The sequence below is a fragment of the Indicator indicator genome, chromosome 5 (genome assembly GCF_027791375.1).
Source record: "Indicator indicator isolate 239-I01 chromosome 5, UM_Iind_1.1, whole genome shotgun sequence".
Lineage (NCBI taxonomy): Eukaryota > Metazoa > Chordata > Aves > Piciformes > Indicatoridae > Indicator > Indicator indicator.
In genome coordinates, this window is record NC_072014.1 from 23,268,814 (window position 1) to 23,296,270 (window position 27,457).

Sequence of the window (27,457 nt, forward strand, 5' to 3'; positions counted from 1 at the left end):
CAAATAGTCTTTTAAAGCTATCATGATGTAATGTAACTCCACAGTGTGAATTGTGAAAAGCGAATCATGGAAAGTTATTTGAGTAAAAGAGGATGCTGAACTGTATGTTGTATGGTATGATGAGAGTCCTGCCTTCAGAATTTACTGTAACATAAATATCTGAAGAGATGTAGAGAGTTTTCCTTTTATACCATTTTGGACTTTGTTTGTTTAGTCAAGTAAGTGGAACTTATTTAGTTTTCACTCTTTGCATTCAAGGGTACATTGGATTGTCACTAAGATGGTAAAGGATAGTGAGAAAATTAAAATAGGAAATCAGCATAGGTGAGGGGAAAATATGAGAGCATGTTGTGCCTGAAATGTCAAGAAATATTACAACACATTAGTATTGATTATACTGGTTGCTTTAGTATTCATTACTTTATAGAAAAAAAAAAACAGACCAGAGCTGGTAGGATTTGTTTGCATAATTGAAAGAAAAAATTGAGGAGGAAAAGTGTGATTTATTCGTAATAAGTATACTGTTAGTGCAATTTAGCTTCGTACTGCATAGTACAGTATTTCTTTTTATACTAATCCAGTAAATCTGTTTGGAGAAAACACAAGTAAGGTCCTTTGTGTAACCCAATGAAGGAGAAAAAGTATTTAATTCACTTGTTAATGTTTGGGCTTGATAGCTTTTTAAAATATGATACCCTAGTCTATTGTCTTCACCAATTTTATGTTTAAAGCATTGTCTCATCCCTTCCTTGCATGTATCACTTACACAGTGAGGGTGAAAAGAATTAACTGGTTCACTCCTGTTCTTTTTGGTTTGTCAGTATGGAATCATATACATAAATACATACTTGACTTCTCGTTTTTATCCATTTATTTCAGAAGAAAATCCAAAGCACCTCCCCCTCCATCTGAAACAAAACCTGTTGCTGTTTCTCCGTTTGATGACACGGAATCAGACAACTTCATAATGGAACAGAAAGAGAATGTAATTGATAAAGATATTGAACTGTCGGTGGTCCTGCCAGGAGATGTAATCAAGCATACTACAGTTAATGGGAGGTAAGTTACACAGTATGACAGTTCTGCTTAACTTTCTTTTATTGGTGTGGGTTACTTCAGCCTTCATCCAGTTTTTAATCACTTGGTAAAATACATGAGGAGTGTGACCAAAGAAGGGCAAGAAAGCTGGTGAAGGGTCTAGAGAATAAGTCTTACAAGTTGCTGCTGAGGGAACTGGAGTAAGGCCTTGTATGGATCAGAACAATTAGTACGCCACTTTGTTACTTCCCTAAGGTGAAATAAAGAAGTTATCTGCATGTTGTGCTTGGTGTATGCTCAGTGTCATTGCTACTGAAAGTAAGCAGGCTGTTGATTGATGTAAATCAGATTATGTAAATGTGTAGTTACATCTGCTTCACCTCTTAATGAGGGAAAGTCTGTCTGGAATCTATTCATGCATTTTGTCATTTGCTAGAGTTCATGAGGTTGTTGCTCAGACCTCAAGTACCAGAGCTGCAGTGGCTGAAATTTATAGATTCGCCTTCACCCATGTTCCATGTGATTTTCAGGATAACTTAAATCTGAGAATATATTTCTCAGAAGAAATTTTCTGAAATAATTGATGACTGTGATGCTTCATGGTGTTCTTGCTAGGATGTTTACAGTAAGGGATATTGCTGTCTGTAAATATGGTTCCTTCCTCTATTTTCAGAATTTCTTAAAGGTAAGATTCCATGCGTACAGTGCCAGACACTTCTCTTTCTTTTCACTCCCTTTGTCCATACTCAGGAGTACCATGTGCCCTCTCTCTTTCTTTGTTCAGAACAGACTGCCAGAAAAGAATGTTGCATATATCCTTGCTCAGTTAAATTACAGTGTTTAAGATAGGCCTCCCAGGCTTATCAGGAAGTGCACACATTTCCCAGTCAGTTTTATTATCCCACAGTTACTGTTGTGGTTTTTGTTCAATCAAGATACTGTATGTGATTGATTTAATGAATGACTTCCTTGCAAATAAGAACCTTCATTAGCCCTGCTAGGCTCACTCAGAGTGAGGGGAGATACTGTACAAGACCTGCAGTCCACCTGAAACATACTTCAAACTGTTTTTTCTTCTAGTTCTGCACGGTCTTAATAGTTGTGTTTTGTGGGCAAATAGGCAAAGATCCCTCTAGAAATAGTGCAAACAGCTAAATTACTAATTCATTTCTTTCTTGCTTATAAATCACTGATGACAGTCTCAAAGCTCCTGAGGAGAGAATAGCTTTTCAAGTATCATGGTAGAAAAAGCAAAAATGTGGGCTTGTACAGCCATGTGCTCAAATACCATACTCCATTAGAAGAAAGTACTCTTCTCAGATAAGTTGGGTGCTCTGCTTCCTGCTTTGGCCTAGTGGATAGCAAGAGCTGTATAAAACAAACCAAGATGTTACATAGATCAATATCCTGAGTAGAAGTAGGCAGAAGAGGATCAGAATGAAATTTAAAGGGGATTTTAGAGAAAAGGATTACGAGAGAGATTAAGTTGATTATCACAGTACATTAGAAGTTGGAAGGGGCCTCCAGAGATCATCAGGGTCAACCCCTCTGCCAGAGCAGGATCACCTAGGGTAGTCTGCCCAGGAATGCATTCAGATGGGTTTTGAAAGTCTCCAGAGAAGGAGACTATATAATCTCTCTGGGCACCCTGTTCCAGTGCTTCATCACCTTCACTGTGAAGAAGTTTCTCCTCATGTTGGGGTGAAATCTTCTATATTCAAGCTGGTACCTGTTGTTTCTTGTTTTATTATTGCGCACCCCCAAAAAGAGATTGGCCCCATCCATCCCTCAGATATTTATACACATTGATGAGATGTCCTCTCAGTCTTCTCAACACTAAACAGCCCCAGGGCTATCAGTCTCTCTTCATAGGGGAGATGCTCAAGTTCCCTAATCATCCTTGTGACTCTCCATTGGATTCTCTCCAGCAGGTCCCTGTCTGTCTTGAACTGGGGAGCCTAAAACTGGACACAGTATTCCAGGTGTGGTCTCACCAGGGCAGAGCAGAGGGGGAGGAGAACCTCCCTAGACCTGCTGGACACGCTTTTCTTGATACTCCCCAGGATACCATTGGTTCTCTTGGCCACAAGGGCACATTATTGTCCCATGGAGAACTTGCTGTCCACCAGCACTTCAAGGTCTTTCTCTGTGGAGCTGCTTTACAGCAGGGCAGCCCCTAACCTGTACTGGTGCCTGTTGTTATTCCTCCCCAGATGCAGGACCTTGCAGTTGTCCTTGCTGACCTTCATGAGGTCACCTTTGCCCAGCTCTCCAGCCTGTCCAGATCTCGTTGGATGGCTGCACAGCCTGACGGGGTGTCAGGCACCCCCTCCAGTTTTGTATTGTTAGTGAACTTGCTGAGCGTACTCTCAATCTCCTCATCCAGGTTGCTGATAAAGATATCAAATGAAACTGATTCCTGTACTGATTCCTGAGAAATGCCACTGGCCACAGGTCTCCAAGTTGACTGTGCCACCGATGATAACCTTCTGAACTCTGTTGTCGAGCCAATTTTCAATCCACCTCACAGACCAACCATCTATGCCACATTTCTTGAGCTTTTCTGTGAGGATGTTATGGGAGACAGTATCAAAAGCCTTACTGATGTCAAGGTATATGACATCTGCTGCTCTTCCCTCATCTACCCATCTGGTCATGATTTCATAAAAGACTATCACATTAGTCAAGCAGGATCTCCCCTTGGTAAATCCATGTTGGCTATTCCTGCTAACCCTCTTTTCTTCCATGTGGTTAGAGATGATCTCCAGGATGAGCTGCTCCATCATTTTTCCAGGGATGGTGGTGAGGCTCACTGGTCTGCAATTGCCTGGGTCCTCCTTTTTGCCTTTTTTGAAGACCAGAGTGACATTTGATTTCTTCCAGTCATCAGACACCTCTCCTGTTCTCCATGACACTTCAGAGATGATGGAGAGAGGCTCAGCAACAGTATTGGCCAGCTCTCTCAGCACTTGTGGATGCAGCCCATTAGGGCCCATTGTAACAGTGTGAGAGCTGAAATCCCCCTCCCACACCAACAATGACCAGGCTAGCTCGGTCTGGAAGCAAATGAAAACTGTATTTACGAACAAAACTACAATCTATGATGAAATGCAATGAATATGTACAAATATACACTATTCACAACATTTGCAAATATGCACAATCAACAGAAAAACACAACCAAGCCCCCTGACTTCCTCTTCCCCTTGAGGGGCTGTGCTTCTTCCCCAAGGGGCCTTTTCCCAAGGGGCCTCCCCCCCAGCCAGAAGGACTCCCCCCAAACCCCCTGGCAGAAGGCAGAGTCCAGAAGCAGAGAGGCTGTTAGACTTAGCTTGTCAAGGTCAGTATATTATCTTCAGCCAGAAAAGAAGCAGGCAGACAGAAGCTGAGCAAGCTGAGACTGCCCAGCTCCTTGTTTTGAGTAATGATTCTTAAACATCTCTCCAATGAAAGTGTTTAGAATAATTATTATTTTGCTTTCTTACACCCAATAGTGATTTATTTATATTATTTCACTTTCTCTGCTGGAACTTTGTGAAGAAAAATTAAAAAGACAATCTTAAAACCATCACACCCATGGATCTGTGTCTTCAGTTGGTACAAGAGATCTCTAATCCAGTCCTGACTGACCAGTGGAGTGTCCTCTTCCCTCCAGTTCTGCTCCCTTGCTTGCAGAGACTGAGGTTCCTGAGGGCTGGTCTTAGGAGTAAAGACTAAGGGAAAGAAGGCATTCAGCAGCTCTGCCATCTCTGCATCATCAGTTACCATATCTCCCCTATCTCAGTAGTGGGCCCCCCTTTTCCCTGCTCTTCCTTTTGTCATTGATGTATTTGAAAAATACATCACCTCCCTGGCAAGACTCAGTTCCAAGAGGGCCTTGGCCTTTCTTGTTGCATCTGTACATTCTCTGGCTGTATTTCTATAATCCTTCCAGTTGACCAGACCTTTTTTCCACATATTGTAAACCTCCTTTTTTGAGTTTTACCTTGCTTCATGCAGGTCTTTTGCCTCCTTTACTTGGTAGTGGATTTTTTTTTTTCCTTCTTCAAGGGAATACATTTCTCTTGAGCTTAGAGGAGGTAATGTTAGACTAGTAACCAGCTCTCTTGGGCCCCTCTTCCTTATAGAGCCCTATCCCACTGGCTATTTCTGAGTAGAGTCTTGATGAGGGGAAAAGTTAGCCCTCTTAAAGTATAGGATTGAAATTTTACTTAGCACCCTGCTTCTTTGTCTGTTGGTATTAAACTCTAACATGTCATGGTCACTACGACCAAGATTACCCCCAACCTTAACATCTACAACCAGCCCTTTTTGTCTGTTAATGCCAGGTCCAGCATTTCACTCCTCCTTGTTGGTTCTTCAGCTATCTGCAGAAGAAAGTTTTCATCAATGCGCTGCAGGAAGCATTTTGGCTGTTTATGCTTGGCCGTGTGATCTTCCCAACTAATATCGGTGGTTGAATCACCCATGAGCACCAGGGCACCTTGATCTTGAGGCTACTTCCAGCTGCCTGTAGAAAGCCACATCAACATCTTCTTCCTGGTTTGGTGCTCTGTAGTAAACACCCACAACCATATCACTCATGTTTGTACGTCCCTTCACTCTTACCCATAAGCTTTCAACACTTTTATCACCTCTCCCTGGGTTAAGCTCAACACATTCCAGTTGCTTATTCACATAGAGAGCAACTCCACCACCTTGCCTTGTCAGTCTGTCCTTCCTGAAAAGTACACAGTCGTCTCTAACCACATTCCAGTCATGGGAGCTGTCCCACCTGTCTCTGTAATTATGACAAGATCACAGCCCTGCAACTGCACCCAGATTTCTAGTTCATCCTGCTTATTTCCTGAGCTTCTTGTATTGGTATACAGACACTTCAGAGACGTAGCAGAGGAGCATCTGTTACCATTGTGGGTGTCACATAGTCCACCATCCCTTACAGCCCCTGAGATAGCAGTGGAGCTGGTACCCTGCCTCACAATTGTCCTAGGATTGTCTTCAGTGAGCCTGGTTTTTCCCTCTTCCCCCTTCAAAATGAATTTAAAGACCTATCAGTTGACCCTGCCAGTTCTTGTCCCAGAATTCTTTTTCCTCTTAGAGACAAGCATTTCCTATGTATAGTCAGCAGGCCTGAGGTCTTGTAGAGCAGCCCGTGATCAAAGAACCCAAAATCCTGCCGTTGGCACCAGTCCTGCAGCCAGGCATTAATCTGCTGGATTTTCATGTTTATGCTGTCATCAGGCATAGCTAGTGGGGGGACAGAAGCAGCTATGAAGAACTAAAGCAAAAAACTGAGAGGCTGATAAAAGGATGGAGAAATCAAATAGTTTATTTCTCATTCTGAAACTGCAGGCACATGTGGATTCTCTTATTTAAAGCTAATCACCAATTTGTATTTTGTAGTAGTTGATGATAGTGATTCACTTCCTTTGTGCAGAATCTGTGCGTTTGTGTTCACCTGTCACCAGGATTTCTGCAGGGGGAATCCAGGCAATCAATTGTTTAAAAACAAACCAACCCACCCCAAAACCATAGTAAGAACAATGAGTGTAAGGAATTGAAGAAAGGGATGAGTGAAGTCCATTTTTTTTTTTTTGGTGGTTGGTTTGTTTGGGTTTTAATTTGAATGTTTTTCAGAGTAAAGCTTCTGGGTCTTCTTCATTGACTCTACATACAGCATAGAAATGAAAAATTTTCTGCAAAGAAAAAAAGTAAATTGAACTGTTGAAGAACTATTTTATTTAACAGCTTGATCATTGTAAGTTAGTTTTTTGCTTCCCTACAAGGAACAAATGCAGAGTTTGTGATTTTATTTTTTTTTTTTTTGGAAAATGAATTAATATTTTTAGTTCTGAGCATCAGTAAATATGAAAGTGAAATGCATTTTATACAGAAATTATACTAAATAGTTTTGCAAGGCAGCATGTGTAGGGCTTCAGCTTCAGATACCTTTCAGAGAGACCTTAGCTGCTTTGAATTTATTTTCTTAAGAGTCCTTTGAGTTTTGATTTGATCCATTCTTGAGTATTTTCAGTCTTTAGAGTACTCTTAATAAATGCCTTTAGAGAATAGGATTAAATATTTTTGCAAGGAAGGCCATTAAGCCATAGGGTTTCAGTAATTGGAGTCTCATGATAGGAAGACCTTGTTCTAAAGTTTGGTATAGATTTTTTTGTTTAAGTGGCAAGTTTCTAGCCCCCATTTTTGGAGAGGACTGTAGAAATTGGATGCTGCTTTTCCTTTTAACACTTGATTCAGTATTTGAATTGACACCTTTCACTGGTTACAAACATAATGTACATTCTAGGTGAAGGTTCATCATTTAACTATCAGTTATGTGATGTAATGAGAGGCTGCTGTTAGCTGCTTTTTATTGTTATTTAGTCAGGGAAGAATAACCAGAGAAAAATGGGTAAGAGATGAAGAGGTGCAGCAATATGGAAATAACATTTATGGTTAGAGATTTCCAGAAAACTAAGCAATGCAGTGAAGTTAAAGAAGTTGCAAATAAAGATTTTACTGACATTAGATAAAGGAAGGCAATTGAATGAGACAAATGATGGCTATTCTTTGGGGTTTTACTTAATTATGGAAGCTGTTAGATTTACTGGGATACATGAATCCTCTGCCTGCAATCATTGAAGGCTTTAGCAAAAAGCAGTTTTACAAGTTTGGGAGAATGTGATTACTTTTGTAGCGCTATAGAACTATCTAAAGCAGTTCTTTAAGGTGTCTTGTCCTCCTGCAGGAGGAGGTCATTTTTGGAAGTACCAATAGAGAGAAAATTTGCACTGAATAACTGTTTTCATATACTAAGTTGCATGTATCTGTTGTTTGTGAGCAGTTATGTTTTTCATTTCCATCCTGTCACTTCTTGTGACTCTGGTTAATATGAGAGTTTCTCCTGTCACTGCCATGCATTTCTACAGGACAGCTTCCTATGATCCTTGATTGTGAATTCTTGACTTTATCCTCTGCAATGTTCTCACCATTCTCTAGTAACAGAAAACCAGAGGAAAGGCATCTCTTAAACCTAGTCAGCATGTAAAAATGCACCAGAAAAAAGTAATGGGTGACTTATTGGGTAGGCTGATAACCAGAAAGGTCATTACAGTAGTAGTCCTCTGTCTCATGGCTTCCTCCTCCCCTGCCCTGACCCCAGTGAGATGGGGGAATGATGTGATTTGCACCTGTAACTCTTTTCTTACTAGGGTGAGACAGATGCATTTGTTCTATTATGGGTTAGAAGCACAACAAATAAAACAGCTCCTTCTTTTGTCTTCTAATCAGAGTAGGTTGTGATAGGTGCAAGAGGAGAACCAAATTAAACTCTCTAGTTTAGCTGCATGAAAAGGAAGGAATGGTTACTTTTCTGCAGTGCTCAGCGCATTTCTCAGCCTGATACATGTAATGTAGGTGAAGGCATGGGAATATGTTAGATTCTTCTATACTTCTTCAGACCATCTGATAGCTGCTTTTTGACACCTTGGAGCATCATTTCTGTATGTTTTTTGGTTTTATTGTTCCTACTGCCTTTGTCTTCTGAGGTAAGTATTCCCTTGCCACTTCAGCAGACAGCAACTGCCCTCTGGGGGAAGGGAAAAAAGTAACAGTTGTGCATTAACTCTTTCTGTCAGCTTTCAAACTGTTTCATTCTTCTGAAAGTGCACCATGTGCACCACAGAGCTTAGGCCTGCTTCTAGAAATTAGAAGATGCTTCATCTAACAAACGTGTATTTATTAGGATCAGCTGAAAACAGGAATGATATTCTAGGGTTAATTAAGGGGGTGAGGGGAAGGTAACAGTGTTCACAGTAATGTCTGACAGCGAATAATTATTCTTTTAAATTCTTCTTTACAGAACCATATTATATGAAAAGTCTGCTTTAAATTCCTACTTAATATACATATTTGTGATCTTCATATTGTATAGAATTCTGCTTAGCTTGATGGCTCTCGTAGAAGCTATGCGTTTCCACATACGGCTCTGCTACCAGAATATATCCATCTATTACATCTAGATTACGTCTAGAATTTAAGGTTTCTGATAATGCTATACCAGTGAAACTCTATATAAATTTTCTCTTGGATGCTTCAGTGTTATTTTCAATATAGCATTTGATTGCTTTACAGACTTTTAAATTACCTCATGATATCATCCCTGTGAGACAGAGCAGGTGATAATTTCCCTGTTTATAGCTGTAACTGAGAGATGCAGAGGGTGTCAAAATCTGAATGCTCCTTACAGATGATTAACCAACTCTAAAAACTGAGGAATGACCAGTTCCAGTGACCTGGTAGTACCGTAACCTCATTCTGTTGCTGTAGCATGTAGTGTTAGGATACTCTCCTTTGGTCTATTTAAACTTCCCTGACGCTTCTGTTTTAAACTACAGCTTTAAGAAACTTATTCCGGTAGCAACCAGATATATTCATCTTATCTTTGTGTGATGTTCTGCATGCTCTTCACTGAGTGCTGAAAGAACAAGGACATAGTGACTACATACGAAAAATTTGGTTTGCCATGCTTTGCTTTAGGACATGTATGACATTACACAACTTCTCCAGAAACTGTGTTCAACTACTATCTTGTCATTCGGCTTCTTTCCCTGTCTTTATTAATAAACACCCGTCTCTCACTGCAAGACCACCTTAAAAGGTGACTTCCTTGAACTTAATTTCTCCTGCTTCTTCTAAATAGCTCATGCTCAGAATTTCTGAAATAAAGTCCTTTGTTACCTTAGAATAGATAAAAAAATCTGGGGGCTTTGAAAAATGTTCTCACCGAATAGCAGGGTATTTAGCATCACTGCTTCAGTTCCCATTATATGTCAAATGAGGTGGCTAATCTGTATGTCCCTGCTGACCTCAGGGAAAGCAGCACTTCACACATGCAAAAAACTCCCCCCTTTGCTCAAGCACTTGGCATATTTTGTGCATGGGGTTTTCATTTTCTTTTTAGTGGCTATGTTTGGATTTAGGTTGGTGGTGGAGATTTTTGTTGGTTGTTTAATGATCTTGAAGATACTTGAAGTTGGGGCTGTGCAGTGATTACTAGTCATGGAAGGGAAATGATAACTTGGGTTAAGTGTTTAGCATCATGTTTTGCTATAGCTTGCTTAATTGTCATCTGATGTGACATCTCTATTTGTCTTTTACAGGAAGCCCATGATGGACTTGCTGATTTTTCTGTGTGCACAGTATCATTTAAATCCATCAAGTTATAGTATAGAATTGATATCAGCTGAAAATAGTCAGATTAAATTCAAACCAAACACACCAGTGGGAATGCTTGAAGTGGAAAAGGTGATTTTAAAACCAAAACAAATGGATAAGAAGAAACCTGCTCCAGTTATACCAGAGGTGAGAAATAAAATTAAAGCATGGTGAGAAATTAGAATCTCTTGTATTCAGCAAGTGAATTGGTAGTTTTACCTCTTGTTTCATCTTTTCCTGTTGTCTCTGATCCTCTGGCCAGGCACCTCTGTGAAATGCTTGGCTCCATGTTCTTGATAAGCTGTTCTTAGGTAAAATTGTCTCCATTTGTTTCAGTGAACGTCTTTGCTACTGAATGAAGGAAACATTACAATATTATTTGAAATCCCATGCTTTACTGTCCTTTTTGACAAATTCTGCAGATGAAATGTGGCTGAACACAGCCTTTCACAAACTGATAGTCGACAGCTCGTACCACCTGTCAAGCTGCGATGTATATCCCTTCTGATTGTATATTAGTTTTCCTTCAATACATCTTGTACTTTTCTGCTGTTACTCAGCCTTTATAATACACCCTTAAGATGACAAGAGCTTTTAGAAGTACTAAAGCAACCTCTAGGTGTTGCTTAAATCTTTCTTTCTACCGTTGTCCTTCTGCTATGTAGAATATTGTATTTTAGTTTGTCTAAAGTACTTACATAGGGCCAGAGGAATTCTGCTGCCGTTGTGTCTTACAGGTGTATGCACACAGACACACTCTCGTGGGTCATTGGCTGACTTCTATAGCTACTTAATGTAACCTGGCAGGACATCTAACTCCAGGCATGTACCTTGCTGGACAGGCAAATGACAGATGCTAAAGGAGCACCAGACTGTTTCCTTCTGTAGAAAGGAACTGCAAAGTTGTTAGTTTCTTCTGTAATGTTTCTGAATCTGTAACACTGGTGAAGTTTGCTGTAAGTGGGATTCCTGTGGTTGATGTAGGGCTGTTATAAAAATGTGAGTTTCAGAATTTGTGCTGGTATTTATTGGAATTTTCTTCTATTTAGCAAACAGTAAGAGTAGTGATAAACTACAAGAAGACACAGAAGACAGTGGTAAGAGTTAGTCCGCATTCACCTCTTCAAGAACTCGTACCAATTATCTGTAGTAAATGTGAGTTTGATCCTTCGCACACTCTGCTGTTGAAGAATTACCAGTCTCAAGAACCCCTTGATGTGACAAAATCTCTTAATGACCTTGGACTAAGAGAATTATATGCCATGGATATCAGTCGAGGTAAGACAGCTTTTGCATATTGCAGCTGTAGAAAAGATAGTTGTTCAGTATTACAGTAATTTATATGTTTTGTTGTTGGTTACTTTCTTTTTTTCTTAGTAAGAAAGTAATTTCTAGCAATTTAGTACGTTTCATGAGTCTTCTACAAAATTGAAACTGAGACAAGTTTATCTGTATTTGTGTTTGAGAAGTATCACAGTAGATCAGAGGTTGGAAGGGACCTCTGATCATCAGGTCCAACCCCCCTGCCAGAGCAGGATCACTTAGGGTAATCCGCACAGGAATGCATCCAGGTGGGTTTTGAAAGTCTCCAGAGAAGGAGACTCCACAACTGTCAGTGTGAGCTGAAATTCCCCCCCACCGACAATAACCAGGCTAGCCCAGTCTGGAAGCAAATGAAAGCTGTATTTACAAGCAAAATCTACAATGAAATGCAATGAATATGTACAAATATACAAAATTCACAACGTTTACAAATATATACAATCAACAGAAAAGCACAACCAAGCTCCCTTTGCTTCCCCCCAAAGCAGACCTTTCCCAAGGGGCCTCTCTCCCAGGGGCTTCCCCCCCAGACGCCCCTGGCAGAAAGCAGAGTTAGCTAAAGCAGAAAGTTGTTAACTTAGCTCACCAAGGTCAGTACATGTTATCTTCTGCCAGAAGAGAAGAAGAAAACAGCAGCCAGACAGCCCAGCAACTGCCCCCACTGCAGATGCAGAGTGCCCCACTTTGTTTTGGGTAATAGTTCTTAAACATTTCTATCTATCCAATGGAAGTGTTTAGAACAATCATTATTTTGCTTTCTTACACCCAATAGTGACTTATTTACATTCTTTCACTTTCTCTGCATGAACTTTGCAAGGAAAAATTAAAAAGACAGTTTCAAACCATCACAACAAGCCTCCTGGGAAGCCTGTTCCAGTGCTCCGTCACCCTCACTGTAAAGAAGTTTCTCCTCATGTTGGGGTGAAATCTTCTATGTTCAAGTTTGAACCCATTGCTCCTTGGCTTATCACTAAAGTATTATATAAAGTTTTTATCTTCTAACAAAGTGGCAGGTACCAGCAAAGATGGCTAAGTACAAAATCATAACTTAAAAGTAACCTGCCTCACAAACCTTCCCCAAAAAGACTCATAGAAAACACATAGGGTCATGATGAGCTGAAAACAGAAACAGGAGAGAAACTTAGTTTTATTTTCAGGTTATTTAAAATAGAGTTAGAATGTTGTGATGGTGTTTATGTACACAATTTGAGTGTTGTTTGCTAATTTTATAAATTGTGAAGGAATAATAATTCTCTTTGTAATTGTGGTCCAACAGGGGCAAAATAAACTGACTTTGTTGTATTTGTTTGGACATTTCTGTGCCTGGTTTTAATTTGGCTGTAAGCCTGGGGGTTTTTGTTGTGTGTTTTTGTTTTATGAAGGGTCTGTTGTATTGTGATTAAAAATTTTATATGGTGTGGTTTATCTATTTCAGATGTTGATCAGTGGACATTTTACTTGCATATAGAATGCAGTAATACTGACACTGTCTTCTTTTTGACCACTGTTCCATTTGCTTGATTTTCGTTCTGCTTTAACACTTGAGAGGTTATGTTGGTTTTTTTGTTTGTGCTTCTACCTAAATACAGTACCTTTACCATTTGATGGTTACAGTTTGAAGAGTTCTCTCAATCGCTTCTCAAAGGCAGGGTTTCTTGAACAACAGGAGAATGACAGATTTGGAAAATACTTACTTTTCCAATGGAAGTGACAAAAACTAGGTATTTTTCTATTTCCCACTGGAAAACAACTGATTTTAACTTGCTTAAACATGTTACTTGGACTGTATGTGCCCATAGTGGATTGTCTTGTTTGTTGTCTGGCTACTGTTTTCATCTACAGCCTGGCAAAGCTGCCTTTTGCCCAGTATGACACATGCTTCTTTTGAATCAGCAACCAAAAATCCTTAGGTGAGAGTAAGAGGGCATGTATGGACACAAAGGGACAAGATTAAAAACCAGATAGTTTTTTTTTTTTTTTTTTTTTGGGATACTCAGCCAAAACAAAGAACACAACCAAGGTCAAGCAGAAGCAAGTTAGTATCTCCCAGAGTGAGGAAGCTAAAAGAGAGAGAGTTTACAGAACTAATTCTTATGGTAGATATCTCTCCAATGGGATTGTTTAGAACTATAATTATTTTCCTTTTTACACCTAATAGTGATTTATTTACATTTTACCACTTTCTGTTTGAGATCTGTGGGAAATTTTAAAGGCACAGCCTAAAACTACCACAATACTTTTTACATTCCTCTCTGTTTTCCAAGTTTGGATCATCAGGCAGTCCAAAATTACAGAGCAAACTATTCCATGTACTGCTAGCTCTTGCCTTATTTACAGGATTCCAGTCTGTGCTGCATGTCTTCAGGCTCAACTTTTTAACTGGTTTGTAGTATTAGGTAGTCAGGATACACACCCTTTTGGAAAATACATAGTTACTTTTTCCTCATGGTGAAGATTCAGCTTGGCTCTCTGTATTTGTAACTTTATAACTGCATCCTTGATTCAGATTCACATTTTTCTGTCTTTCTTTTTGTCTTTCTGTAGCCACATCACCAGTTGATTTAAATTTACCGTCTTTGCAAGGTACGATTTACTGAAACAGGCGGTGAAACTGTTGCACTTAGGTGACATAACCATCAGCTCCTACTATAACATCTGCTTGACTGTGACATGAGCAATTATCTCTGTCCCATTATTAATGCACATCTAAAAAGATAATACAGAAGTGGATATACCTAGCTGTATATAAAGTATTTCTGTGTAGTTTTCCCTAGGCTGGTTGATTAAATTTACATTCATGTTATTATTGATACTTGTAGCAGGAGCCCAGAGTTGCCTTGCTGATTTCTGTTGCTCATTGCATTTTCATTCAATGGTGTATCTTTAAGAAAGTTAAATCTAGTAAAAATCAAGAAGAGACAACCTTTATATTTACACATTGTCTGCATGAATAAGATGATGCAAGGAGCATAAAATCTGCACAATACTGGAATTGACCTGACTGTCTTTACTATGTCTGCCATGCAGTTATGTGTACAGCACCTACTGGGTGTTTCAGTGATCCTTCTCCCTACCCATGCCACATGCAGGTTTGTGCCTGACTTATCCCACCTTACACTTTGCCATGAATTCAAACTGATAGGAATTGAGGCCTGTAGAGGCTGATGCCCTTTTTCCCATTTACAGCCTTTGTGATATGAACCATAATATAGGACAAGTGGGATGGGCTGGAGTAAGTGCTAGGGGTATTAATAGGAGTTGAAATTTATCTATTCTGAGGTCTGAGAAAGGCAGGAAGAACATAGACAATAGGAAACCCATTTTGCAGCATTTAGAAAAACTATTAATATAGGTGATTTATGGTGTGTTTTTTATATCCTTTCAGGGGGCTTATGACAGACAGTGAAATAGTAAGGATGCAGGAGAAATAATCTGTGCAATAAATAACATCTAAAACTATTGTTTTCTGTTTTAGACTCCTACCAGTCTGAAAACTTAGATGTTCTGAAGGAGAAAGAAAACAAAGGATTCTTCAGCTTTTTTCAGCGAAGCAAGAAGAAGAGAGAACAAGTAAGCTGTAACTTTGTATAAGCAAAACTAGAAACATTCATATGAAGCAATGGATCCTGTTGACTGTTTTCCAGAAAGTATAATTAATTTTGATTTATTTTTTTTCTCTTCTTCTTCCTGTACCTCAAGGCTGCCAGTGCCCCAGCAACCCCACTGATGAACAAGCCAAGGCCAACTTTTATCACAAGATCTAACACTGTTAGCAAGCAGTATGATTCAAACACTCTGCCATCTGAAATGCCAAAGAAACGGAGAGCTCCTTTACCACCTATGCCAAATTCTCAGAGTGCTCCCCAGGAACTTGCACAAGCCCAAGTCAGACCAGCATCTGGTATTGTGAAATCAAACAGCTTTGATAGGAATGAACAGGTTAGTTACATTTGCTTCACTTCTTTTCAGAAGTTTAGACATAATAGTACTGATAACCCTGTTGATACCTGCTGAGGCTTGAATTACATCCATGTGAAATAAAAATGTAGGGAATTTAACTACAGAAATTGAAAGATATGTTTCTCTCAGACTGTATAGCCTGTATCCAAAGTAGCTGCTGCATTTTGAAAAAGTAAAACCAATTTACATAAGCTGGTATTGTGTGCACCTTTTGTTCTTTTGGACTAATACTTGATGTACTTAAACGCGAGAACATTGTCTCACTTTATCGTATCTAGTAAGTGATGCTTTGATATTTCCATTTTTTTTGATGTTTTAACAAACAGTTTTCTTTACATTACATTACTAGAAAAAGGTGGATATCTTGGAGAACAGTCCCAACATTCTTGTGCTCCTAGCAACTCAGAATAAGGCTTTTATTTTAATCAAGTAGGGAGGTATTTAATTGAAGCTATGAGATGTGGACTATTTAGGTAACCTAAATAGTCTGCACCCATGCAGTGCAGAAATTCTGCTGAAAGAAGTGGGGAGTATTGATGAATTAAGTATTATCCTGATATTGCACGTAGTGAATGCCAATTAAAGATCAAGGCTAACATTGTTATTATAAATGTGTTGGGGTTATTTATTTCTTTATTTCATACTTTGCTTTGAATACAGTATCTAAAGTGTGGTCTATAATAAATGATGTTATTACCATGCTAGAAAAATAAAATGCAGAACTAAGTGCAATACCAGTCTAAGGGATTAATTTTGTTAGACTCGAGAAACAAGACATTTCAAACTGCCATTTTCTTTATCTATATGCACTGATTTACTCTTCCATTGATGTACAGATCCACAAGAGAGCACTGTTTAGCAAAAGTTCTGAATTTATGTATTGTGTCCTGCTGAAAAGCTTTATCATTTGAAGAAGACAAAGGTTTCTTTCTATATTCTAATAAAAGGAGCCTTTGGGGGGGGGGAAATCATGATCTTTTTTACCTCATCATGTTTGTCTTTTAATTGAATTTAAATTAAAAAAAAACTAATGTCATCATGCTTTAAATGATTAATATCCTATTATGTATAACAGTAATGTATGACTGCTGGGCTAGGATCTGTCACTCAACAAAATTGTTTAAATTTATTATTTTGTGCTGACATTTTTTATTCATCTAAAGTGATTTGACTGAAGTTGAATAGCTCAGAAAGGAAGGACAAAAATCCAGATTAAATTATATTTCTGTATGTATTTTCTATTTTGTACTACTTTGTGCAACTCCATTAGAACCTAGAAACCTTTACCATGTGTTTTTTTTTAAGTTGACTTCTGTTTCATTCTGATTTGATTGCACAGTGATTTATCAGCTAATACACAGCTTAGTATTTAAATGTGGGCAAATATTTGCTCTGTGCCTTGAATTTGATTAATTAATGTAAAATATTTTGTCTTTCATTATGTACTTTCCAATAAATATCACCTAGTGAATGAATTTGGACTTGAACGTACATATGCATCAAAGCATGGGTAGCAGGTCGAGGGAGGTGATTTCCCCCCCACACACTTTATTCCACTCTCATGAGACCCTACCTGGAGTACTGTGTTCAGCTCTGGGGTCCTAACATAAGAAGGACATGGAACTGTTGAAGCAAGTCCAGAGGAGGGCCAGAAATATGGCTGGAGGGGCTGGAACACCTGAAGACAGGCTGAAGGAGTTGGATTGTTTAGCCTAGAGAAAGAAGGCTCTATGGAGACCTAATAGCAGCCTCTTAGTACTTAAAATGAGGAGAAAGACTGAGGAAGAAGCTCTTCACTCTGAGGGTAGTAAGGACTCTGGAACAGGATGCCTTGAGAAATTGTGGATTACTTCTCCCTGAAAGTATTCAAGACCAGGAAAGATGGGGCTTTGAGCAACCTGGTTTAGTGGCAGTTGTCCCTGTCCATGACAAGGGGCTTGGAATTAGATGATCCTTAAGGTCCCTTCCAACTCCAACCATTCTATAAGTTTGTGATTCTACATTATTCAACTTGATCAGGGAACTCTTAGGAGGGATATTATAAGCAATTCTCTTGGAGGGTAAACTTGCTTCTTGTAAGAGTGCTGAGATGTTTTCAGAGACAGTCTTCCTGTAGCACAAGAGTGGTCCATTTCCCTAAGTGGGGAAACGAGTAAGCACAAAACTAAACAGTGTCGTTTAAACATGCTGCTGAGAGAGCTCAAGTGCAAAAGTAAGCATCCAAGGGATGGAAAGGGGCCAGAGCCATTCCCCAAAAGAAATAGATACACTTCTTGGACATGGAGAGATGCAATGGCAACCCTGCAGCTCAAAATGGTAGGAGATGTTAAGAACAACATGAATGGCTTTCCTGAGTTTGTGGCAGGCAGAAATCCAAGGTGTTTGTCAGAGTCTACCACAGCATTCTTTGTCGGAAAAATAAGGTAGGGACTAGACTGATGAACATCAAAATAGGACAAAAGCTGGCTAACCAGCTCAAATCATGGTGGTTAGTGGCTGAAAGTGAGACTGTAGATGGGTAGTATGGCCAGGTTATGAGCAACCTAGATGACGGAATTGAATGCACTCTCCACAGACTTGATGTTAACACCAAACTTGGTGGAGAGACAGGTATACCAGAAGAGCTGGGCTGGAACTGCATGAGGTTTAAGAAAAATGCATGTGAATTTCTCTATCTGGAATGGAGTAATCCCAAACACCAGTAGAGGCTGAGGTCTCTCTGTACGGCCCACCTTGAATCCAGTGTACTCAATACTTTTTAGGCCATACTAGTGATACTCTGTCCCTGTTTGATACCTGCGCTTCAAGGTAGAGATTAAAAAAGGCAAGAATTCAGTGGAAAGCTGCCATACTATTTAAAGGTTGGAGAATGTAAATGTTCTAGTGAAAAGAAGGCTCAGATGGCACCTACTCATCCTTTTGATACCTAGGAAGGTGCTACATGGAACATAGAGGTACATTCTCCACAAGGATATGTAGTGACAGAGTAGGGGCCAGTGAGTACTAGTTGCTTCACAGGAAACTCCATTCAGATTCAAGAGAAAACTCATCACAGTGAGAACAACTGAATATTGGAATAGGTCTACCAAGGGAAGTTGTAGAAGCTCCCTCACTGGAAATATTCAAGATGTGCTTTGTCAGGCTTGTGCAGTAACCTAATCTAAGGCGTTGTGTCTGACAGGAGGTTGGACCAAATGATCTCCACAGACCTCGTTTCTAGCTCACAAGAGTGAATCGGACTCTTGCCTTTTCAAAACTGGGTGTGCATAATTAGGAGAACAAAAAAAGTAGAACAAGGCTCTGCCATTAAGAGAAACCAAAAAATACTTGGATTGAGCACTGCCTTAGTAATGATGGCAAGGGAAAGATGTGAAAATTTTTCTCAGAGCTTCCACTTGAGTCTCTAAAATAACCAAAAACGTATCTCTAGCTACTGAGACTTCTGGTTTCACTTAAAGCACAGTTCCCTTAAGGTGTTAGATAAGTGACAATGTCAGATAATGTTACTTAAATAAAAAATTTAGTTTATAGGATTTGCAATTGTATAAATGAAGTTGGTCACTATTTAAGTACAGAACTAACAAAGAATCAGTCTTTATTCCAAGAACTGAAATCCTATATATGGCTTTTGAAATGAAATGTATAAGCATTGTAGAATAAATTCAGTTTTGATGGTTGTGCAGCATTTTTCCATCAGTATTATGACCTTCAATATTTTCTCAACCCAAAGTGACCAATTTACACTTGTTTAATCCAAGCCAGTTCTCAATAATGAAGCAAGTACAATGGTCACATAATTACTCCATTCTAAACAAAAGAATTTCATTTATTATTTTCCTCACTGTTGAAAATGTGTGTCCTGCTGGTAGGATTTAAAGTATTTTTCAGGTTGCTCACCAGGCTGATTGGTGTTTGCTGGGCTGTTTAATATGCAGGGGAGTTTCACTCATATTGTAGCACCCCAATAAGTTAATTAAGGATTGCTTTTTACTTGCTTTTTCCTTCCAAGAAGCATTTCCTTGGAATTGATAGTGCTTTTAAGAACCCCTGCATCTGAAGCCTGCCCTTCCGTTTGTTTGGCAGACTGGATACATTGTTTCTTCTATGGACCAGGATGACCTTCTGCGTGTACCTTATTATGGATAAAAGTCTTTTGTAACATCCACAAGGAGGACCAAGAGAAATGTCAGTTTTGCCTGGATAAACCGTTTGCCTGGTTTTGATAGAAACATACCAAGTAGTAACAATCAGACAACAGTGAAATGAGCCAACTAAGGGAACAGAGTTCTTGCTGTTGTCTACAGTGTATTATACTCCAGTTTCTCACAGTATCAGAAAGGTTTTTTATGTTTACCTCCTACAGCTTTTCTACTTCTTTTCCCTTTAAGAAACTGCTTTCTCATTTTATGAGCAACTACATTCTGCTATGAGGGTTGGATGTTTTTCTGTCTTAGTTTCAAAGTGATATTAGAATTAGTTTTTGGAGATACATTCCTATTTTTAGGGTAGAAACTAGTAAAAAGGGTAGTTTTTACGACTGATTACTTACCATGATTTACTCATTCTATATGAGAGTCAGAAGATTGCTAGTAAGGTAAAATAGTTGATATTTGTCCAGCAAATTTCTGTGCTAAGTCAGATTGGAAATGTTGGTCTCTAAAATTGAAATCTCTCAATTTATTTTTCAGTTCTAATTTTGGGCATGATAGCTCTTGCCAGAAGTATGTGTAGAAGTGGGAAGTTTAAATACACTTGCAAGTAGAGAGGACTCTCAAGGGTTTTCAAAAAGTGCTGTTGTGTAATGCAGTATGTGTATCTTCACAGTTTTCATAAAAGTGGATGCAATTCTTTAGTAATAACACTTCTTAAAAAAAATAAATCTTTTAGCAGAAACTTGTTTTATTATGTCCAAAATGTCATTGTTGATTTTCTTCCTGATGCTTTAGTTATAAAAACTAGACTGTGATATCTTCCTTTTATATCATTAATGTTTTTCTTCTTACACTGTTTTCAGTTATTGTAAAGAGGCATACATCAGCTGCGTTTGGTAGAACAATAAAGTGGAGTTTTTAGTCAAAAAACTAACTCAAAAAGTTTAAATGATGCATAGAACCAGTAAGCTTGCTTTCATTTGCACAAGCCAGCTCCTAAACAACTACAAAACTCCAGTCTACCTCTTAGAAAAGGAGAAGATAGGAGAATGAAGAAGGGGTGTGAGAAGCAGCTATTTCTGAATGGATTTATTAGCCACTGTCATGAAACAGCTTAGTTAAGATTTCTGGGAGGGATGAGTTCCTTGCTCAGGTACTTACACCAGGGGCTCAATTGCCTGAAATACGATGCTCATCCCCTTCAAAGGAGTGGCTGGGCAATGGTTCAGTGAGCACTATGACCATCAGGGGGCTCTTGAATAGAGCCTGGGTTACCTGGCAAAGACAATGCTCAGGACTACCTGTTTGAAGATCTCTTGATAGGAAACGTCTATGATTCAGAACTGGTGGTGAACATTGCATTCATCCACTTTGCAGTACACCAAGTGCATAAGTCCTCTTACTGTATTTACTTCTGTATTGGAGAGTAGGCAGATAAATCGTAAGAGATAATAGTGATATCAGCTGTTTGAACAGAATAACACTAGCTGAGTTTCTCCAAATAGATTCTACTAGCGTTATGGCTATCAATGTGCTTTGAAATCTCAATCACCTAAACCTAGTTCTTTATGGAGCAAGAGGTAGGTACTGCTGGTATGAAAACGTGTATATAGTGATCCTTGGTGTGAGGTGTGCTTTCCAGCACACTGAAATGCTCCACTACTGCTCCATTTTTTCCCAAATACCTTTTTTTTTAATTTATTTTTTTCCTTTTTCCTTCCAGTTGCAAAATAACTGTGCCTTAATTACCTCTCTTTTGACTTTGAAATTATAACTAGGGCCAGGCACTGTGTCTGCCACTGCTTGTAGAGATCTGGAAGCACTAGTCTTTGCAAGTATCTGCTTGGAGTGGTGCGGGATTTGTTGTCAAACTTGCTTCTTACACTTGAGCCTAAAAATCCTCATATCCACCCATGTTTGTTCTAGGATAAGGAGACTGTGTAGTGTAAAAAGTGGAACTCATGGATATGTTGTGGAAGTTAGGACAGTTCACTAGTGTTTCTGACTTCAATGATTCTAACATGAATTTTAGTGCAAGTGTGATTGATCAATCACTGGTTAGCACTAGCAATTGGTATGACACATGAGCACCCAGGTGTATATTCCCAAACTTTGTCAGATATGTCTTAACACTTATTTTATTTTTTTTTTCCCTCCCCATCTGTTTCAAGTACTATTTTCACATTGCAGCCTTTGTTAGGATTTGGAAGCTCTTAATATTCATACATTGAATAATTCTTGAGAAAATCTGTTCAACACTTGAACCTTAACTGGAACATTTAGTACTTTCGCAAAATCTTTGCAAATCATTTGTTTCTGTGGATGCAAAGGGCAGTGAAAAGGCTTATAAAAAATCTTCTAGTAGCATGTGCACTCTTAGGCTGAGAACATCATTTCCCCTCTACATACATACATACTCTTCCTATGCAGGAGGGAACTCTGGTGACATCTGTTTAACTGAGAGAGGGTGCGCAGAACTGTGCCAGCCAAGTCAGCTGAGGAAGCCTGAGCAAAGCAGATGAGGGTGCAGACCTTTGAACAGAGGAACAGTGTTTTTGTGCAGAGCAGAGACGCTGCAGCCTGGAGAGCAGTTACCAAAGAGGAGAAAAATAGAACTACCCAACAGCAAGGAGGAAGATGATTTACCAGTAAAAAAAGCCTCATTTAGGGAAATAATGATATATTTGACATCCCCTCCTGCATACATTCATATGCTGAATATGTTTTTGGGGTTTTTTTCCTAATTTTTTTTGTTTTGGTAGAACTCTTTGGGAAACGTGGTTAAGTGTAAAGTGATTTTTGTCATGTGACATTTTAATCTAGGAGCTCACTAGTTCAAAAACTAGTCAAGCACAGAAGTATTTTTAATTAGGAGTGGAGTCTTCTGTCCATATCCACTGCTGTTCTTAAAAGAACATTTCACCTCATACTTTATTTCTCCTTTTGAGTCCTGCTTAGCTGTAAAAGGCTTCAGTTTCTTTGGCATTAAATTGTCTGGTATAAGAATTGTGTGAGCGTTGTGGACAGTTGCTCCTTACAGTGCGGTAAAGTACCTCAGTGATCTTTCATACCCGACATCATGGAGGGACAAAACAGATGACTGAGTATGCCCAGGGTAGTTCAGAGGATGGCTTTTACCATCCCAGTTCTTTCATTCAGGTGTTCTCTTGACATCTAAGAGGAACTGCCAACCACTGCTTCACAGGCCTCTTGTGCGAGTATCATTTATATTGTCTGTAATTTTCTTTTAGTCTGATTGTGTACAACCAAACACTCTAGCTTTTGGTCTTCAATATTGCCCTTGCTATAGAATGTGTATTTATTCTCTGGTAGTTTTCTAAATGACAAGCATCTTAGTCCATGGATGTTGACATAGTCAACAATTGTTTTTGAAAGGATTGTCAGTGAAACAAAAAATTTATAGGTGTATTTTTGTCATGTCTGTGTCTTTATGTCCTTTATGAAGTGATCTGATTAACTGAAGCACAGGGAAGTTCTCTACAACCAATTGCTGTGTAGATCCTTCTCCTAAATGAATATCACTGATGGATTTTTATTATGCCATTGAGCAGACCAGTGATAGGAGTCAGAATTACTACAGAAACAAGCAGCTGTGTCTAGTGCCAAAATGCACCCCTTTATTGCTTGGATCATGAGTGTTATCATTCCAACAGATACAGAAATACAAATTTTCTTCAGCATAAGGCAAACTGCAGTTAAGAACAACGTGTAAATTTACAACCACTGTCTTTTTGAGACAGATTATATTTTTAAAACAATTTACAATGCAGTTGGACTGCTGTATCACAAAACTATGAAGCATTCAGCAGATAGCCTTTGTCTTTTAATCGTTTCGATTATTTGTGAATTTTGTCTTTTGCTACAATAATGAGGACATTATTACACTTCAACATGAATAGGTATTATTGTTTTTAAAACTAATACTTTAGTTAAAATGTATTATGGTTCTAAGGTAATTGTACTTTCCAAGGTAAGCCTTGAAAGCTGGCATTCAACTTTAATAGACATTTTTGGAAGTATTTCACGTAGGAAAAAATAAATCCTAACAATTATGTATAAAGCCAAATTAGAACTGCTGCTGAAGGAGTGAAGGAAACACGCCATGTCATTGCAGTGGGGCCATAGTTAACCGTCTTCCATCAATAAACTTTATCTGCATTTAGAAGAGAATTATTTGGGGTTTGTAGAATAGCTTTTGGGCATAAAATAATTCAAATTCTATTTTATACTGTATGTAACAATTGATTTTCTTTTACAGCTGTATCTTGTACCTTGTGAATATATTCAATTACTCTAGGGGTTTTGTTGTTGTTTTTTGTTTGGTTGGTTTTTTTTTCTTATTCTTGGTTTCTGTCTGTCTGTTTCTTAACAACCAAGCCCTACTCCTTGAGGAATTAAGATGAGAAATGTAATATGTTTGGTAATAAGTATATATTGTCTCGTTCCCAAATGTATGTTACAAATACTTTTGGAGAATAATTACTAGAGCTATTTTACTGTTCCTTTTTGATTGTTAATAATCTCTTTCCTCCCCTGTGTCCCATCTTAGGGCCCCTCAGGATTAGTACGGAAAGGTTCTCTGCCACTCAGTGACACTGCTTCTGTGAATTCCTCTCTGCGGAGGATGAAGCGCAAAGCACCCTCACCACCCACTAGAGTACCAGAAGATCAAAGTGAAAGCAGTAATGAGACTGGTAATCTTTTCATGCAGTTTAATTTGAAGGCAACAGAAAATACGGCCATTTGGCTAAACATTAAAGAAAATCCACCCTCTAAGATAAGAACCTCAAGTAAAAATACGAGTACCAAACATCTCATGAAGAGTGGTAATACTGCTTTTTTCAGATTGGCTCATGTAATGTGTGTGAGCTGGCACAGGCAGGACACAGCATCAACCACAAAACCATGGATAAAATGCAGAATGAATTTATTTTTATTACCGTGCCAGCGGTGCGATCCCTGAAGTGTCACTCGGGCAGAGGCACACAGGCAGGGATGCAGGCACAGTGGGGCTCAGTTCAAGCTAAAGGATCACCAAACATGCTGTTTTCATAGTCTCACATCACAGTCTCACATTGTATCAGAGGTTGGAAGGGACCTCCAGAGATCATCAGGTCCACCCCCCCCTGCCAGAGCAGCATCACCCAGGGTAGTCTGCACAGGAATGCATCCAGGTGGGTTTGGAAAGTCTCCAGAGAAGGAGACTCCACATCCCCTGGGCAGCCTGTTCCAGGGCCCTGTCACCCTCACTGGAAAGAAGTTTCTCTTCATGTTTTCACCTGAATATCAGGGATTCATACAGGCACTGTGCTTTCTCTCCCACAGCAGGGCAAGCATGTTCAATAGGGTGCCCCTAAGTCTGTCACATGCCTGTTATCTGAACACAGGTGTTCTACTTGTCAAACACCTAAGGCTAAACAAGAGTTAGTATGGTGTGTGTTTTTCTGCATCCCAGCTGCAAGTCACTTTAGCATGTTCACAATCATTCTTGCCAATCTGCTGTTATTTTGCCATGAGTATGACATATCAGACGGGTTTTAGGGCACACAGATCAGGGAAAAAAAAGCTGGAAAAAACCAAATTAGTTATACTTAGGTTAACCATAGCAATTGTGATGTTAATGATTAATCTCTGTTAATGAGGTGGATACTTGGGATGGAGAGAAAAGATCTAGCTTCTCTTGATCAGAGAGAGTTTAAGGGGAAATGGAATGAAAAGAAGAATTTTAGGGAAAGTTTTGTATTTTCTCTTGTAATTCTTCTGTTCGATGAAAAATTCAGTTTTCTGATTCAAAAATACCTGAGAGTTGAGATAAAAATATCTGGGGAAAGTTACAGTGAGCACCGGTTGCTTAAGAGAAGATTTTTTTCTTGAAGAACTTGGCAGTCTGTAAGATCACAGTTTAACATTTTATCTAGAACTTTTGAGGGTGCAGAAATTGGGAGGCAATAACAAAGCTTGTTGTTTGATTTTACTGCAGTATCACGGTATACAGAATCAGCCCCTATTAAAGTAGAAGAAAGACCTCCTGAAGTACCATCTGAAACAGGTTGGTTCTTTTTCCAAATACATTGAAAAAATCTACTTCATAGCAAACTATGATAATTTGTCGGGTAAATTGCTATACTATTAATGTCTTAAGTATTAAACTAATTTTAGTGTTTCAGGTTATCTTTTCCTTTGAAGTACAAATACAGCTTTCTAAAATAAAGATGGTTTACCTTTAATATCATCAGAAACACATACAATATATTTTGTATAGCTCTCTGTATTTTGCTTTACTGTTTTCTCTCCTTCCCCACAAGTTGTAGACAAGAGCAAGTCAGAACTTCTGTGATTTTTATATACCTTATGGTAGACCTTGCAAAAACTAAGACCCAGTCTAATTTTTAGAACCCCCCCTTTGTGCTACCCTTTACCTGCATAACCTAGGGGAAGACCAAATCTGTTCCTGCTTTTTGGTTCCCATCTGAACGGTCTTTGAAAACCCAAGTTGTAAATATAAACTGTGTGCATAAATAGATGTTTATACATTCAATTATTTATTAGGAAAAAAGTGGTGCATAAAAGTATTCCTGTTTAAAATACAATTCTCAAGCTGCTGAATGCAATGCTATTTTAATTTGTGTAGTTGATATGAAGTACTCTTACTTGTAAGCATTGGGCAGTAGGGTTCAGATACAAGATGAAGCATCTAGAAGTCTTCTAAAATTTGTAAAACCTTCTAGAATATTCAGTGCCAGTGCACTCTGGAAAAATAAACCAAAATTAAACACTTTTCAATGTATTTCAGTAAGAATGAAATATATAAATATTAAGCATGTGGAGTGTCACTGGCACTACATGAGGCTGAACATTGAGTTTCTGTGCTACTTGACAAGAACACCTAAGTAGTTTTCCAGCTGTTTATTCAGGATGCCATTCAAATTGACTTGGGGTGGTAAAACACAAATGTGCCACAAGAGTCACCTGCCACCCTAGGCCTCTGGCAAAAGGGGGGGAAAAATTAGTAAATTTGGGCTTGGTTTGTGTTTAGGGTGATTTATGTAAATTGTCAGAAAAGATCTTCAATAGAAATAATACGTAATTTAATAAATAGAAAATAGGAACCTATACTGTGCAGGCTGAAGTTGAAGATGTAGTGAAGCTGTAACCTTTCCTATTTCTTGCTATTGTAGCAGATGAAGGGCAGTTGCTTCTCAGTGGCTCTTAGTGATGTTTATTAGTGCTTAATTTTCAGTGTTGAAAACTGTGTTTATCAATATGTAATTGGTCCAAGATGAGGAGCAAACTTAGTAATTTAAAATTAAGTTTTTGTTTGTTCACTTGCTTTCATGAGCTTGTTTCTATCTAGAGATTGTAGATTCATGCTAGAATTTCTGCATTTCCCATTACTGTAATGTCTGTGCTGCATAGATAAACAGCTCTGAACTTCACAGAAATGGTTTGTTTGCTTTTCCATAGATCTAGGAACTTGTGCTCGAGGCAGTTTATTTTTTTAATTAAGTGTTGTAATGCAATATGTAATGGAAAGAAAAGAAAAATATATTCACTGGGCTTAGAACAGTCTGTACCGAGCCCTAGGATTTACCTCAGCAGTTAGTGACAGTCTTCATTCTCTAGATCTGCTGCTTATGTCTTCACACAATCTTCTTCGTTGAAGACTTAATGCAATGTATTTGTTTTAAATGCAGAAACAAGTCACACAGCACAGCTTCATTGTTGTGGGTTTGGGGTTGGTTGTTTTT

The 27,457-nt window shown here is 38.7% G+C and overlaps 1 protein-coding gene across 1 annotated transcript in view; it reads left to right on the forward strand.

The window, feature by feature from the left end:
* Positions 1–280: 280 nt before the first annotated feature.
* Positions 281–27,457, forward strand: part of COBLL1 (cordon-bleu WH2 repeat protein like 1) — a 41,116-nt gene continuing 13,939 nt past the window's right edge. The window contains exons 1-8 of the mRNA XM_054381228.1: positions 281–324; positions 880–1,059; positions 10,200–10,401; positions 11,304–11,532; positions 15,053–15,147; positions 15,277–15,516; positions 24,259–24,403; positions 25,690–25,758. Of these exons, the coding sequence (XP_054237203.1) occupies positions 281–324; positions 880–1,059; positions 10,200–10,401; positions 11,304–11,532; positions 15,053–15,147; positions 15,277–15,516; positions 24,259–24,403; positions 25,690–25,758 (1,204 nt within the window). The remainder of the gene's footprint in view (positions 325–879; positions 1,060–10,199; positions 10,402–11,303; positions 11,533–15,052; positions 15,148–15,276; positions 15,517–24,258; positions 24,404–25,689; positions 25,759–27,457) is intronic.